Genomic DNA, 16,584 nt, shown 5'->3' on the forward strand with positions numbered 1-16,584 from the left:
GTAATAGAATTTATCCTAAGAAAGTGGGTACAGACACGTTTCAGGGCAGATGTTTTTGTACCATAAATAATAATAAATAATAACTTGAGTGAGTCTCAACAGTATGGGTAGAGAGAAAGGATTCGGCGAGATTAGAGTCAAGGCTACCAGAGGGGAATAGGTGGAGGCTCCAAGAGATGGTCAGAGTAAATGAAAATGGGACAGATAGCGGGGGAATTATAATAGGGATTAGAGATAACCTGGAGACAGATGTTCACGACGGGAGAGGGGGGGGATGGGGTGTAAATGAGAGTGGTGAAGATGGGAGGGATGATGTGCAAGTTTGTGACAGTATACAAGAGGGACGGGATGGAAATGATTAACGAACGGATGAAATAATTGCTGGACGACACGGAGGAAGGTATGACGGTATTAGACAGGGACTTATTTGCGGGAATGAAAAGGGAGGAAGGTCTCTACAGGGAGGGAGACAGATTTAAATACAGATCGAAGGATAAAGTAATACATGAAAAGGGGGAGATTCTAAGGGACCGAAAAGAGCTTCGAAGCTGGGCGGTGGAAAATGGTACAGCAACAAGAGACGAACAGGGAGCAAACATGAAGACAGAGATATTCGCAGTGTAAGTGAGGGTAGAATCAGTCATTGATTTGTGGATAAAAGGGGAGGGTGGTGGAAGGCTAGCTGAGGAAGAAGAATCTTCAGGGGACATGTTGATCTGGATGAGGGAGGTAATTGAGAAAGAAGGAACGGCGAAAATGTAGGAACATATAGAAATGAGGAAAGAGTTTAGGTTGATGTGTAAGCAGAAAGAGCACGAAAATGAGAAAGATCTGGAAGAGGAGTTGAGAAGTGTTTAGACATAAGGGGACTTGTGGAAGATAATTAATTTACAAACGAGAAATAAGGAAAATAGAAGCACGAGGGAGGTAGGTGAGGAGTAGCTGAATGACGAGGACATACCGGACGATCTTGCCTGATAGGCTGCACTATTGGCAATATTTACGTTTTGCAGCATGTCTTGGATAGAGAATTAGTTAAGAAAGGTATGAAAGTGTACGCGTTTTTTGTGGATCGGAAAGGTACCTTTCGTTCGGTGGATAGGGGGAATTTGTGTCAAGCAATAAAGACGATGGATAATATATCTGGTAGAGATCCTAAGCGAGTTATATGAGGAGACGACAGACAGGAGAGGAGATGATAGGAGGGAATTTCTAATGATTCCTGGATGGAGAGGGGGTGAAGGTAAGGGTGTCTGCCTAGCCCAAGGCGTCTTGTGATTTTAAACGCGGATATTGAAAATAAGCTAGCGGTTGGAGTGGTAGGAGGAGTAAGGGTAAAAAGGGCTAGGACATGGTTCAGGAAATGAGGTGAAAGAGAAAAGAAAGTTGATTGTAAGTGGAACGGAAAGGTGGTGCAAGAGGTGAACGTGTATCTGAGCTTACTGTTTCGGAGAAATCGGGGAGTGGATGATCATATAAAAGCGAGAGTGAGAAGAGAAAATGTGGTGATGAGGCAGATCCGCTGTTTTCGTAACCTGTCCTGCATCGTTGTAAGTATTACCTGCGACCGTCAGACAACGGGCACATATGGGAGGCTTGCTTAATTACAGTAGAGTAGAGCCGTGCAAGCATTTTAGGTCAAACACCCCAAGTAAAACCAAAGGCTCTTCAGCATATCCAAAATGGCATGACACATTTTTTGCATTGAGTTTCAAGGCGCTTTGCTATCACAAAATGCAGACGCGTCATCTGTCGACATTTTGTGCTTTCTCGTGAAAACCACCATGCTAGTCTTTTCCAGATTCACTGCGAGCCCTAAGTTGTCGAACCGGAGCTCCACGATCTACAACGTCAAATTCATAAGACCCATGAACTTTTTCAGAGGAGGATAGACATAACGCCCTCCTATGGGCCCCTCGAAACCTTTCGACATATGATTTCTAGAGGGGTATTGCTAAACCCAACGCTTATACCTAAGAAAATGCCCACATGATACCCTCCCTGGTCCAGCTACTGCTCTGATTCTGCCACGCCAGCATGATGCGCAGTTTTTACAGAGCAGCCCGTCGGAAAGGCGTTGAAACGGTTTAGAATATAAATTTCATTTACGTTACAAATATTTACTCAGCAGCGGGGGAAAGTTAAAACAGATACGCTCTTGAATAACTTGCGAATTCCTGATCAAAATATTACATAAGTTATTTAAACCGTTACGAGAAACAGGTGTCGTTGCGTGCGCAATCACTGGAAAGTAGGGATGGACGGGTGGACGATACCCAGGAGGTTTCGTGATTACCGGAGAACATGTAGACGGGCAGTCGGTGCCAAGCATTCGTAGGATATCACAGTTTGGCTCTCGACTCTCCAGGACCACAAAATCTACTCGTTACGACATTAGGAAGCAAAATGGCACCACGCTACCAAAGAATAGAGCTCAGGAGGAAGAACTGAGGAGCGATTAAAATCTAGTGCTTTTATTTACATTGCAGAAATAAAATAATATATATTTAGTTCAAAACTTTCAAGGTGCTTCCTCACGTGACTAAACTCTCGGGATCTCGAATTTTTGAATTTATACTGGAGAGTTCCTCGCTCATTTTTGCGCAACCCATTCTTTTGGGAACCCTAGGATGCCAGTCTGTTTTAACGTTTGAAATTTCATTTGCGATGAAGAAATTCTGAGCATTATTTTTGTTAGGAAAGTTCTATAGATGGTGCACAAGCATTATTCTTACCATATATTGTATGGGCGACCCGTCAGCGTACGGGAGCTAATATAATAAGGTCTCAAAAAGAAGAGGATTAAGACAGCAGTCAAAACTTTACAGGTGACCCTCCACCAAACTTTGCTACTGGTTTTGATAAAGAAAGCGGCGATCCTAAGGAGTTCAAGAAATTCCCAAAATGGACGCATGATTTTCTGATTCAAATCTCAAGCATCTTAAAAGGTAGGCTTTTCTTTTGATAGCCTAAACAAATGAGGGGCAACTAAATACTAAACGCAGTTTCATTTTCACAAAAATTAATATTTGTTAGGTAAGCGAAACTGACTTCTGTGGGCAAATATTGCACATAAAATTTGCACAGAAGGACGTTTCACTTTTTAAATTCTACTTAAAAGAAGTTTCTGAGTTCTTCAAAAAGGGGAAAACGATGTAGAACGTAGCTCGTTTTTAGGTACATAAAGACACTACTAAATTATCTAAAACAAAAATAAAAAAAAGATTATTGGGAAAATAATAAGATAATTTTGTTCTCGCTTATGTGATCCCATTTTCCTCACGTTAATTCGAGATTAAATAAATTTCATAAAATTTTATAAAAATAAATTTAAATAAGATGATAACTGAGTTAATAGATGCTCAACTGAATACTGGATTTAGAGACAATTATATGTCAAAGGAATTTATAATTGAACATTACTTCAATATTAAGGGGCTGAAAGTAGAGAAAACAGAGTTAAATTTTAACGTAAATTGGGAACCCCAAGTTATTGACAGAGTTTCTTTTCTTTTGCTTATTAATCATAAAGTATTATGTTTCAGGTTTATCGTCCTTCCAGGATTGGTACCGACGTGTATACTTGGTGCCAACTTCCTGACGAGGATAAACTAAAAATCGAGCGGTAAGTATTTTTATGAATTAATCTCATGAACAAAAAAAAAGAACTCGAAACAATTTTATTGCAATCCAAAAAGTAAAAATTCAGTGCGTTAAAACTCAAACTGTCTTTAAATCCAGAAGCAATAAGAGGGATAATTTAATTGCTCAGTTAAATATAATAAGAATAATGCAACAGGGTGCTGTCAGCTTTGCAACGGAGATGCTAAAACCACATCATCTCTAATATATCTTTCGACCAGCTTCTCTGAAGTGTTCAGGATAAAGGACGTTAAGCTGGTCGGTTGAAAATGCAGCATGGCAACCCTTCTTCTTAGGTTTGGAAATGATGGACACTCTGCTATCCTTTCATGTGGATAGGATGTGCCTTACGGTAATGCTGGCTCTAAATATATTCTTCAGTGAAGGGATAACGAAATACTTTTTTGAAATCTCTTGTTAGACGCAATCTTCCCCTGGTGATTTAAAGGAGCAGAACGACCCAGCGGCCCATTCTATATTCTTGATATCAACGTCCTTGGCAAAGAAATTTTAATCAGGTGATTTAGCGTTCCTTCTTTTTCATGCGCTCAAACGTCTCGAGCTTCTGGATTTTCCGTCAGGATCTTGTGGAGCCTCGCTCAGTCTTGAATATTAATTGATTCCTCACGTTTACGCTTACAAAATTTCTGAATATAAATTGTTATATATTTATTGTGTTCATTCCAAAGCACATTTTGGATGTGCCGGAATCGAACCCTTATTGTTTTTTTTTCGTGTGTCACTCATTTGGACTTACGAGAAGCTAGGGAAATAAAAAACAGCCACTGAAAAGCCAGCTTGCAGGAAGCGGGTCCACCTCAACTGAGTGGGGCCAGCAGGGTTGTTCAAGGATTTTTAACCCTGGTACCTTTTAGCACTTGATACGGAGAACACACCGTAGCTTGGAAACATGAGAACTCGCGCCCTCGAATTTCCAGAAGGCTTTGCCATAACCACCAGGAAGGATCGCTTCTTATTTTAGTTCCCACATACTTAAGATTTTCAATTCCCCAGAGCAGCTGCACCTCGTGATGTAGACCTTCTAGTGCACCTATTCCAGATCTATAGTCCGATAAAACTGTACTGTGCTTTACTATACTATACTAATGTGTGACAAATTAAATTAAATAGCTCATGCGGTTAGTAATTCAATACTATTTGGAAATATTGTATAAATGTCTTTTAGTTGAAGATTAAAGTATTTTATTGCCAATTCGTCTTTTTTTGTTTAATCTTCACCATAATAAACTATACAAGTATAAATTAAAAAGAGTTTTCTTCCATTTTTTCGTTGATCCAGTCAACAAATGATGCAACCCTAGTGTAAACTGATGGAGAACCATTTCCGCATGGTTGCACACCCCAGGAAACAATTCCAACCTGGACAGGAGTTCCGTCGACTTCCTTTACAAGTGGCCCGCCAGAGTCTCCCTATAATGCAGAAAAAGTTAAATTATTATCAGGGTTCTCACATCAAAATATTTGAAAATAATTTAAAATAAAACAATAAAAATATTATAATCAATTGCTAATATTTGTGAAAAGTGTCTAAGATTCATATTTAGAATTCAAACTGGGTCTAAAAACTGGGTTTAAAAACTGGGTTTAAAAACTGTTTAAAAAATGCTTTCATTCATAGTTAATAAAACTGTCATTAAATTGTTGTTAATGTCGAAATAAATAAAAAATAAAGGATTCCAGGACGATGAGAAAAATGCAAGTACTTTCCTAGGGTTTTCTAGGCCGAACAAATTAAAAATCTTTTCTAGGGTTTCAAGGATATCCAGGATGCTGGACATCCTAGAAACGCTAGACACACTTTCAAAAAGTTATAAAAAATGAACACCGATAAATTAAACCTGAAATTCATGAAATATTAAAATTACTTACAGAGCAAGCAGATACCGAATCTCCCAACGGCCCAGAGCAGATTTGAGTATCAAAAAGTTCTACGCCCAACTCAACCTCTTGAAGCGTTTGATTGCAAGAATCATTATCAACAAGAGGGACTTTAGCATATTGCAACACTTTTGGCAATTCAGTTGTTAGATCCTTAGAAGTTGATCCCCATCCAGAAAGAACTACTTCTCCTTCGAATTCTTCATCTTGCTCTGGTAAAGATACAGGTCCCACACGTTTGTTAAATACCAGGGGAGTTCGCAGTTTCAGAAGAGCGATGTCAAATGGTGCTACTCCACTGTGTGCAAAAATATTTGTTAACAAATTTGCGAATAAAGAAGATTATTTGTTTGGAAATATGAACTCCTCCATTCCATAATGCTCCAAGGCGCGTTTAGTCAGGGTACCGCGCCACGTCACGGTGCTGTTCGTGCCCAAACACAGAGCGCCAACCAATCGCGTGTGATCTTTGGCGCTGCTGTGGTGCGAGTTGGCTACGTACCGTTCACCTATCAGACCGGCACTCGAGAAGCAGAAGTTTTCAACGTTGTCAATATTGGTGTGTTTACGGAGAGAGTGTAGTATTTATCATTTTGAGAAAGCCAGTATTGAAAGCTATTTTAGAAAGTCATTTTTTAAATATTTCGGATACCTCGACAAGTTCCATAGTAATTTATATTTTATTGTCTATAACACAATTTAAATAAATAGATAATTAAATAATATAATGAACCAAATTGGCAATGTCGAAAACTTCAGCTTCTCGAGCGGCGGTCCGATAAGTGAACGGTACGTAGCCAGCACGCACCACAGCAGCGCGACAGATCGCACGCGATTGGTTGGTGCTCTGTGTGCGTACACGACGGCTCGACCGTGAGCTTTTTCCAGCATACTGCAAACGTATTTTATTGTGCGAACACCTTTAGTCGGTGTACCGCGCCACGTTATGGTCCAATGGGGTTCCACGCTACATCGCATTAAGGCGGTATGTAATGTATGTAATGCCATAGTTTTTATTTAATCCAAAGAGATATCCATTCAAAAAGACAACATTTGAATTGATCAAAAAAAGATAATTTTCAAGAAAATAGTTGAATGCTTAACCAACAAAAATTTACTTTTAAGCAGTTGTATTTTTAACCGGAAACCACTTAATATTTTCCAAAAGAGATCGATTTTTCACAAAAAAGTTTATTCTTAACCGAATACACGAATTTTCTATCAAGAAGATTAATATTTACCAAAAAAGATAAATTTTTCAATTGAAAATAAGAATCTTAAACCAAAAATGAATTTTTAATAAAGTAGTTCAACTCTTGACTAAGCAGTGGTACTTACAAACAAAGCAAAAGAATTCTGAACACAAGATGTAATATTTGATATTTCAGTTCAAAAAGATTTAAGTTTGAAATAAAAACACTTAAATTTGTTGAAAATATTAAATTACATAATTGAATCCTTAAAAAAATGCAATCAAAAAGATTAATTTTTTGAAAAAAAAATTTTTTCTCATAAATTGCTTACATTACTCTTACGAAACAAGTGAATTGTCAATAAAACAGTTTAAATTTGATCAAATTGAGTTTTCATTAAAAAAAGATGAATTCGCTATAAATAATATTCAATTGATGATTAAACTGAAAATGATTTAAAATATTAAATTAACTATTGGAAATTTTAATAAAAATGGATGAAATTTTCACCAAGAAGATAGATATTCAAACCAGAACGACAAATTTTTAATAAATTTGTTGAATTTGCTACCATAAAATATTTTTTAGTCCAGAGTAATAAAAAATTCTAGGCAAACTATAATTTACAGGAAAATATCATTTTTAATACAAAATAGAAATTTCGAATCGCTATTTATTTTTTATTTTCTTCGTTCATATATTTGAGGTTATTAAGTATAATTTTCCCAAGTTTTTCAAAAAAAATCGAAAGATTTTAAAAATTTCAGATGTCGAAAATGTATTTTGAAAATTTTTAAGTTTTTTCTTCATTTTACAAGATTTGGAATTCTCTTGTAATTATTTATAATCTTTTTAAATATTCTTTTAAAAATGATTTTTTAAAATAAGGAATCATTATAAACATTTCCAGGAATTTGAAGAAAATCTGTTTATAATCTTGAAACCTATAAAAATCTTTTGATCAAATTCGAAGTATTAGTTCGAAATCTTTACAAATCGAAATTTCGTTTATTTCTTTTTAAACTTATATAAATATAATTTTCCTATAAATCTTTAGACAAGTCAAACAGATTTTTGAAAATATCAGACCTGTCAAATTAAAATTTTAACAAAAAGTTGAATAAAAAAATTAACATAAGAGTTGAATCCTCAACCAAAAAGATGAATTTTCATACAAGAATGTAAATTTTCTATCAAAATGGCAAAGTTCATCAAAATGATTACGTTTTCAACCGAAGAGATGAATTTGGAACTAAAATAATAAATCTTAAAAAAAGTACATTTTTAACCTATTAGCTCAACTTTTAATGAATTTATTCATTCTTTAAATAAAATGAGGAAGTCTTATCGAAAAATATAATTATAATTAAACTAAAAAATGCTTTCAATTTTAAATAAAAAATATTTTGAATTATCCTAAAATACACATTATCAACAAAATAGTTCAAAATAGTCTATAAAAAATTTAGGACAATTATAGTTTGTAGGGGACAATAATTTTTTTTTTATTTTTCCAAAAAATTAAAAAAAGATTTTTGAACATTTCAGTTATATCGAACCAATATTTAGAAAATTTAGAATTTTTTTTATTTTACAGGATTTACTACATTTTATAGCGATTTTGAGTTTAAAAGATATTCAGGACTATTTGAAGCTTGAAAAATATTTAGGAACAGTTTTTTAATTTTTCAATGTCTTAGAATATTTTCTTCACTTGACTTATTCGTAAAAATGTCTTGAAATCTTCGGGATTCTTTTTTGACATTTTTGTACATCTTTTAGCATGTTTTATAATCTTTCTAAAAATAGTCTTAAAATTAATTTTGCAAAACAAAAAATGATTATAAATGTTTGTGTTCTCTTGAAAGTTTTTTAAATTCTTAAAAAGCTTCTAAGTTTTTTAGTTCAAAATTTATAAGAAACTATATTTTATCAAATTTTTTAAACTCTTTTCAAGTTTGAAATTATTTTTGTAGTATAACAGGAAATTTTGAAATTATTTAAAAAGATATTTTGATATTTCAGAAGTTTTAAAAAGATTTTTCGAGATTTTGAAATTAAAATTAGGATTATGTCCAAAGTTTGTAGGGAAAATTTTAATGGATTTTATATTTTGATAAATTAATTTTTTTTTAATATTTAAAAATGTTGAAAATAAAAAAAAATCGAATCCTTCTAAAAGATAGTTAGAAGTTTTTAAACATTTTCGAAAATAATTTTGTAATTTAAAAAAATATATTACAAAAGGCTCTTTATTTCGAATAATTAATTGAAAATAAATATTTAACAAGACTATGAATGATTGTAAAATATGTCCGAAATTTTAAAAAGATACAAAACTAATTTCAGAATTGAAAAGACTTTTAAAAAAATAGATAAGTTTTTGTTGTGCAAAATTTAATTTAAGAATATTTTTAGTAATATAGAAAACGGCTAAACTATTAGGAAAAATGTTCACAAAAAAACCGAAAGATTTCAAGATGTTTTTAGGAATAATTTGGCTGATTTTTAGAGATATTGAAAAATTCTCCATGTTTTGAAGAGATTGAACAAATTTTCAAAGATTGCAAAATTTATAAACTTTTCCTAAATATTTTCTAAGCTTCAAATAGTTCTAAATATCTTTGAATCTGAAATTTTTCATAAAATTGACTACAATCCTGTAAAATAAAAAAAAATTTTAGAAATTTTCTAATTTATGTTTCGAGAGAACTGAAATATTTAACAATCTTTTTTTAGTTTTTCGGCGGAATAATCAAAATTATTTTCTCCTTTAAATTATAATTGAACTGAAATTTTTTTTCTTGTTTGGTAGACTATTTTTGACCTATTTTGTTAAAAATTCGTCTTTTTTGGATAAATCCAAATATTTTTGATTTGGAATTTAAAATATTGTTTAGTTCAATTATGAAAAATATATGTAAAGATTAGACCTCATATTTCATAGTTAAAAATTGAATTAGCTGATTAAAAATTAAACTAACTGGTTAAAAATTTACGTTTTTGTTGAAGATTCATAATTTTTGTTTCAGGATTCAACTATTATGTTAATTTTTTGACGAATTCGTCAATTTTTTATTCAAATTTAAATCTTTTCGTTAAATAATTATCATTACAGTTTAAAAAAATTTCTTTTTTGGTACCAAACGTTCTGTAAAAAATTCCAATTTTCGAGTTAATAAAATTAAATTTTCTTTAAAAAAATTGGTCTCTTTTGGAAAACAAGAAATTATTCCTGTTTAATAATTTAACTATTTATGTTGCCAACAAACTTTTTTTGTTGAAATTTTTATTTGACGTATCTGAAATTTTCAAAATTATTTTTGAATTTTCTCAAGATACTTACGAAAATTATTTTTATATAAATAAAAAAAAGCCAACTGTCATTTTTTGAATATTTTATAATAAGACTTTGAATTATTTAAAAGATTTTGATAGGTTTTAAGTTGCTAAACAAGATTTCTTAATATTCCTCAAATATTTAAAGTGATTATTTATTTTTTTAAATTAGTTTTTAAAGCAAATAAGCAAAGAAAATTTAAGAAAATTGCGATTACAAATTTTTATTTTCTAATAAAAATTATAATTTTCATCAAATTATAATTTGCCTAAAATTTGTTATCACTCTGGATAGAAATATCTTTTCTAATAGCAAATTCAACAATTTTATTTAAAATTCGTCATTTTGGTTTAAAAATTCATATCTTTGGTGAAAATTTCATCATTTATTATTAAAATTACGAATAGTCAATTAAACATTTAAAATGCTTTTTAATATTAAACATCAACTAAAACATTGTTCATAGCAAATTCATATTTTTTAAATAAAAAATCAAAACCTTTGTTAAAATTTAAACTGTTTAATTAATAACTCAATTGTTTGTTTATAGATTAATTATTTTTATTAAAGAATTCAAATGTTTGGTTGGAAACGTTACCTTTTTGCTAATAATTTGTCCTATTTTATAGAAAATTAATCTTACTGGTGAAAACTTGTTTTATGATTCAATTATTTAATTTAATTTTTTTAATGAATTCGAGTATTTTTATTCAAAATTTCAAACTTTTTGAATTAAAATTTTATATATGACATCTTGTGTTAAGAATTCTTCCATTTTTGTTTGAAAAACAATTGGTTTGTTAAAAGTTGAACTACTTTATTAAAAATTCATTTTTTGTTTGAAGATTGCAATTTTTAGTTGAAAATTCATCTTTTTTAGCAGAAAATCAATCTTCTTGCTACAAATATCATTATTTGGTTAAGAACTAAATTTTTTTGAGAAAATTCATCTTTTTTGGAAAATATTTAGTATTTTTTAGATAAATTTAAACTCTCGTTTTCTTTTACATCTTTTTGGATTAAAATAAAAACTAATAAAATTTGGTTGAGAATTAAGTGCTCAAGTTTGTCTTTGACGAATTTCAGTTGATGATCACTAAAGTTTGCCGCATGAGTGGTAATCGCTGAAAATTCCTTGGATTTAACACTTTATCTTCAACTTGTACTATGGCTTAAAAAAATTGTAGAAAATATTTAAAATTAACAGAAAATAATATCTGAAGTCTTATATTTAATTCAAGCGAATAAAAATTAAAAATAATAATGGGTTCCCAAGATATGACTAATAATGTCCAAGCATTTCCGTGTCAAGTTGGAGTCGGAAATCACCAGACGCAGACACGTTAGGACATTTTTAGTCATATCTCGGGAACCCATTCAGATTTAAAAAAATTTATTTGCCTTAATTTACTATAAATTTTCAAAGGTTGCGTTTTCCCCACTTAGCATTTTCCAAACAAACTTTTCTAGGCAATGACATGAGTTAAAGTCGATCTACAAAATTTGAAAAATATCTTGAATTTTCTTAAAAAACTTCTCACGTGGTAAAATTTTTTCAATAACTCAGTAATGGCATTGTAAAATCTTTCGAATCACTTCAAAGAAAAATGTTCATCTTTTTTCACGACTGAGTTATCATGTTTCAAAGTCATCAGTGATTTTTAGAACTGTTTGCTCTAGCCCTGTTGTTAATTTTCAAATGGCAGTGTAGATGATTAAAAAATTTAAATATCCTTACCCGTTGTATTGTTCATGGACTATTTTTTTGGAAATTTTAATTTTCTGTTGATCGTCTCCATCATCCTTAATTCCGAACTTTCCAGCGTTGACTCTGATATTTCCAATACTCGGTAATTCAGTTAAGCAATGCCCAGCCGTTAAAACCCAGCTCTCATTCAATACAGATCCACCACAGAAATGCCTGTATGGAACTATCAATGGAAAAAAGGACCATTCCAAAGAAATTTGATAAGGAAATTGTCCAGGAGTTGCGTCTTTTCCATCAGTAATCCGGTTAGACAAACCATTAGAATTCCAACCGATACGTGAAGCCTCACTCAGACCTGCTCAATATTAATCAAATGAATTAATTAATCAACACATTCCATAATCCTTAAATTCATTTTGTTATCAGAAAGAAAAAATGAATGACTATATTATTCTTAGAATTTGTTAATTTATTTATCACTTCACTTTGCAAAAATTCCAAATACATTTAAATTTAATAATTTTTAGTTTATACAATAAAAAATTGAAGGCTCGTAAATCTGAATCAAACGAGCGCTCGAGCAGTAACTAGGAGTGGGGACGACTCACAGAAGACGCGGCGAAAGAGAGAACAGTCTTACGTCGAGTTTTCTGCGCGTTATCCCCACTCCTGGCTACTTCTCGAGCGCTCGTTCGGTTCTGATTTCCCAGCCTTTAATTAAAAGATTTTAAAACTAAAATAATTTCCAATTCATAATTTAAAAACTAAATAATTTTAGACGCCTTGGAAATTAATTTCTTTTTAATTATGTATTCAAACCCCCACAATTTTAATCAGGAAAATTATATAAATACAACATTACAAACAGAAAAAATGAACAAAAAATAAACAAAGCAATTCTTCCCTTTTATCATAAGATAAATGTTAAATATAAAAAATTGAACTTGATATAACTCACTAACAATTTTAAAATAGAAAATTTCCTCTTCCAATAAAAAAAATGTAAGTAATAATTTGCTATCTTACAACTAATTAACAATGTTAAAAATATAGATTGCTACTCTTCAAATTCAGCAGAAAAAATAGTTCTCCTTTCAAATAAACAAGAAAAAAAATTAAATATAGAATGTCTTTCTTTCAATTCAGAAAAAAATCAAATAAAAAATTGACCCCCTTTTTATCTTAAAAAAAATTGAAAATAATAACATTTTCCCCCTTTAAATTAATTGGTCTATTAACAAAAATGTTAAAGTAGTTGTAAGTTCTTGGGCTAAAAATCAAATTTCTGCCAAAAATAGTTTGTCTTTAATTTTAAGAACCTAAACCATATTATTAGTACTGTTGTTTAAAATAAAGGACAATTTTTATTGAGAAAATTTTAAAGCTTACGAGAAACATTTCGGAAATTTTGAAAAATTATTTAATTTTACTAATTGGTGATTCATTTTTCCGACAAAACATTTTCTGAAAATCTACTGTTTCCAGCTGCAAAAGTAATTTTTTTCTTACTGTAATCATTAAAATAATTAAATAGTAAATAGATAACTATATCTGACACGAATTATTAAAATTAATCCATTTTTTAAAATTTTTTAACTAGTAGCAGTGACAAGAAACTCAATTATATTTTTTTGTAATTTTTAAACTTTTTACATGAGAGAAAATATTTTTGTTTAAATATGATATTTTCAATGTAATTTTAATTCAGAAAATGATAGAAACCAGTTTTCTCTGAAAAATTTATTTTTGGCACAGCAGCCATAAGAATAAAATAATTCCCTCAGATAATTAAAAAAAAATTGTAAACTAAAAGTTGTTTTCTTTGAACTTAATAAAAATGTGAATTATACAGAATACCCCAATTTTAATTGAGAATTTAATTAAAAATTATGCCATCTTCCAATACTTGAACGAAAAAAAACGAAATTTCCTCAATTTCAATTGAGTAAAAATGTTACAAATAACAAAATTTCTCTCTTCCGATGTGAGAAAAAAATTTGGAATAACGCATGCCTCCTTTTCGTATAAAGAAAAATTTCCAATCAATAAAAAATTTTAAAGTCAAATCCACCTTTTTCAGAACAAGAAAAGATTGAAAATATAAAATCCGACTTTGGCTTCCAATCACCTAAAATATTATTCAAAATATTACAAATAAAAAAACTTATTTCTTCAATTCGGGAAAAAAAATGTTAATTTATTTCTCATCCAAATAAATTAAAATATTAAAAATGCTTAAGTTAAATTATAATCAAAATGTTTAAAATAAAAAAACTCCCTTCTTCAATTAATAAAAAAAATCAGAAACATTTTTTATCATTTAATTTAATAAAAATGATAGAAAAAATGTTAGAAAACAAATGTTAGAAACAAATATAAAAATTGTCTTGCGCAGTGCAAAAAACAATAAGAACAGAATTCGAACTTGCAACTCCACTCAGTTAAAATATTATTCAAAATATTTAAAAAAAAAACCCTTCTCCAATTTAGAAAAAAATTACAATAAAATTTCCTCCCATTCAATTGAATAAAAATGTTAAAAATTGCCTTCCGCCATGCAGAAAACAATTAAAACAAAAATGTTATCTTATCCAACTTACGAAAATGTTCAAAGTTAACGATTTTCCTGTTTTAATTAATTAAAAAATTGAAAATAGAGAACATGCCCTGCTCTTGTACACAATTAAAACATGAATTAAAATGTCTTAAATAGCAAAATTTCTTTTCTAATTTTCAAAAAAAAAAATCAAAATCTTTTCCCATTCATCTGAATAAGAATGTTAAAATTCACAAATTTCCCTGTTTAAATTAAGCAAGAGATTAAAAATGTAGAACCTGACCTGCCTTTCCACTCAATTAAAATATTATTAAAAATGTTAAAAATAAAAAAGCCCTTCTCCAATTCAGAAAAAAATAACAACAAAAATTTCTTCCCATGCAACTGAATAATGTTATAAATTGCCTTTTGCAATGAAAAAAAAAACAATGAAAATAACAATTTTCTTTTATCAAGCTCAACGAAAATGTTCAAAAAGATCAATTTTCCTGTTTTACTTAATTAAAAAATTGAAAAAGAGGACCTACCACGTGCTTCCACCGAATAAAAATATTAATGCATATTATGAAAATGAAGAAAATGCCTCCTCTAATGCAATAAAAAAAAATGAAATCCAAAATTTTCCCCCATTCAACTAAATAAAAATGTTAACAGTAAAAAATGAATTTTTTATTGTAGAAAAAAATTGGACATGAAAAATTAAACTTTTCGAACTCGAAAGAATTTTAAATGAAACCCATTAAAAATTGAATAATCACCACAACCAAGAGTAATTAAGATATAATCAAATAAAACCAAGAATCCAATGACTAAATTTGGACAAACACTCTAAAATGGTCCAATTGCAATTCAAAAAATGTTTTCTTTAATAAAAAAATCTTTGGACGAAAATAAAAGAAAGAGAAGGAAACTAACCAAATTTCCTTCCATCTCTTTTTATTTCTTTCATCTTTTTTATTTTTATTATTATCAAATCACAATTATATCATATATTAAGATTTTTTATAAAAGAAAATCTTTTTTTTTTAAATTGCAATGGGAGCATTTTATGGTAGTTTTCTAAAATCGGCCGTTAGATTCTTGGTTTCATTTCAGGAATAGTATACATTAGTATAAAAATTGCCATTATGAAAAATCCAATAACCTTTTGAAAATTCTAGTTTCTTTTTGAAAAAAGAGTATCTCTAAAAAAATGCAAGCGAATCGGATGAAATTTTTTATTTTCTCATCAAGATCAAATGTTAATTTAGAATTTACTTCTATAAAAAATTAAAGGTACCAGCTAAATAAGTTTTCACTAATTTTATTATAACTATAATTATTATTCAAGTTTATTTATTTGAATTTACCAATTAAATGATCGCATTGAATTTGTTTATGGTTTTTCTTTTCTTCAAAACAGAGCAAGAATTTCCTGCAAGTAGTTTTTAAATTTGGCGATTTTTGGACCACCCTAAAGATATAATTAACAATTTTCTAAAAAATAGTTTTACTTACCATGGCACGCGAAAGCAAGAACAATTAACTTCAACATCGTGTTGCCAGCGGTCAAACTTTCAGTATAAGAATTCTTTTATTATTTCTCCTTATATATAAATTACCTATCACTGAATGATAAAATAGATTAGCCTTACAATAAGTAGTTATTCATCTGTTTTTAATGAGATTTTTGACTTTGGTATTGACCTCATTTGACGCTTGATTTCCATGGAAAAAACAAAGCAATGTCTTTAATGAACCGATTAGATTTAATTTCCTGATCACGATAAGCTCTCTTAATTTAATTTTCGTTTATACGTATCACCTAAGAAAATATTTTATTTGCTATTGAATTTATTTGCAAAAATTTAGAAAATTGTTAAAAATTGAAGAGTCTAAAACGAATTGTTGAGAAATGGTATAGATAAAAAAGGAAATACATACTAGCCCAGTTTATTTTCACATTTTTTTCTGGTGGGCAGTTGTGTACGTTTTTAAAAAATAAAAAAACACATCAATTAAGAAATGAAAGGCCATTTTGAATTTACGATTATTACTAGTAAACGATAGTATCAAATTATTAATTTAAACAACTTTTTTATGTTAATTTATAATTTTCTTAAAATGTAGAAAAAAGTTCATTTTTTTATTGAGTTAAATGAACCGATTTGTGAAAAGCTAAATATGTTAAACTTGATATTTTGCTAGTTTAAACCAATGAAACATGTTACTATTTTGATTTTACAGACTTTTTTTTCGTGATTCA

The 16,584-nt window shown here is 29.8% G+C and overlaps 1 protein-coding gene across 1 annotated transcript in view; it reads right to left on the reverse strand.

The window, feature by feature from the left end:
• LOC117183008 overlaps positions 1-15,876 on the reverse strand; it is a 42,919-nt gene extending 27,043 nt beyond the window's left edge. The window contains exons 1-5 of the mRNA XM_033376139.1: positions 15,837-15,876; positions 11,813-12,137; positions 5,533-5,839; positions 4,909-5,073; positions 4,511-4,745 (exon numbers count right to left, since the gene is read on the reverse strand). Of these exons, the coding sequence (XP_033232030.1) occupies positions 4,511-4,745; positions 4,909-5,073; positions 5,533-5,839; positions 11,813-12,137; positions 15,837-15,873 (1,069 nt within the window). The 5' untranslated portion in view covers positions 15,874-15,876. The remainder of the gene's footprint in view (positions 1-4,510; positions 4,746-4,908; positions 5,074-5,532; positions 5,840-11,812; positions 12,138-15,836) is intronic.
• Positions 15,877-16,584: the final 708 nt, after the last annotated feature.

The sequence above is a fragment of the Belonocnema kinseyi genome, chromosome 2 (assembly GCF_010883055.1).
Source record: "Belonocnema kinseyi isolate 2016_QV_RU_SX_M_011 chromosome 2, B_treatae_v1, whole genome shotgun sequence".
In the NCBI taxonomy this organism is placed as follows: Eukaryota; Metazoa; Arthropoda; class Insecta; order Hymenoptera; family Cynipidae; genus Belonocnema; species Belonocnema kinseyi.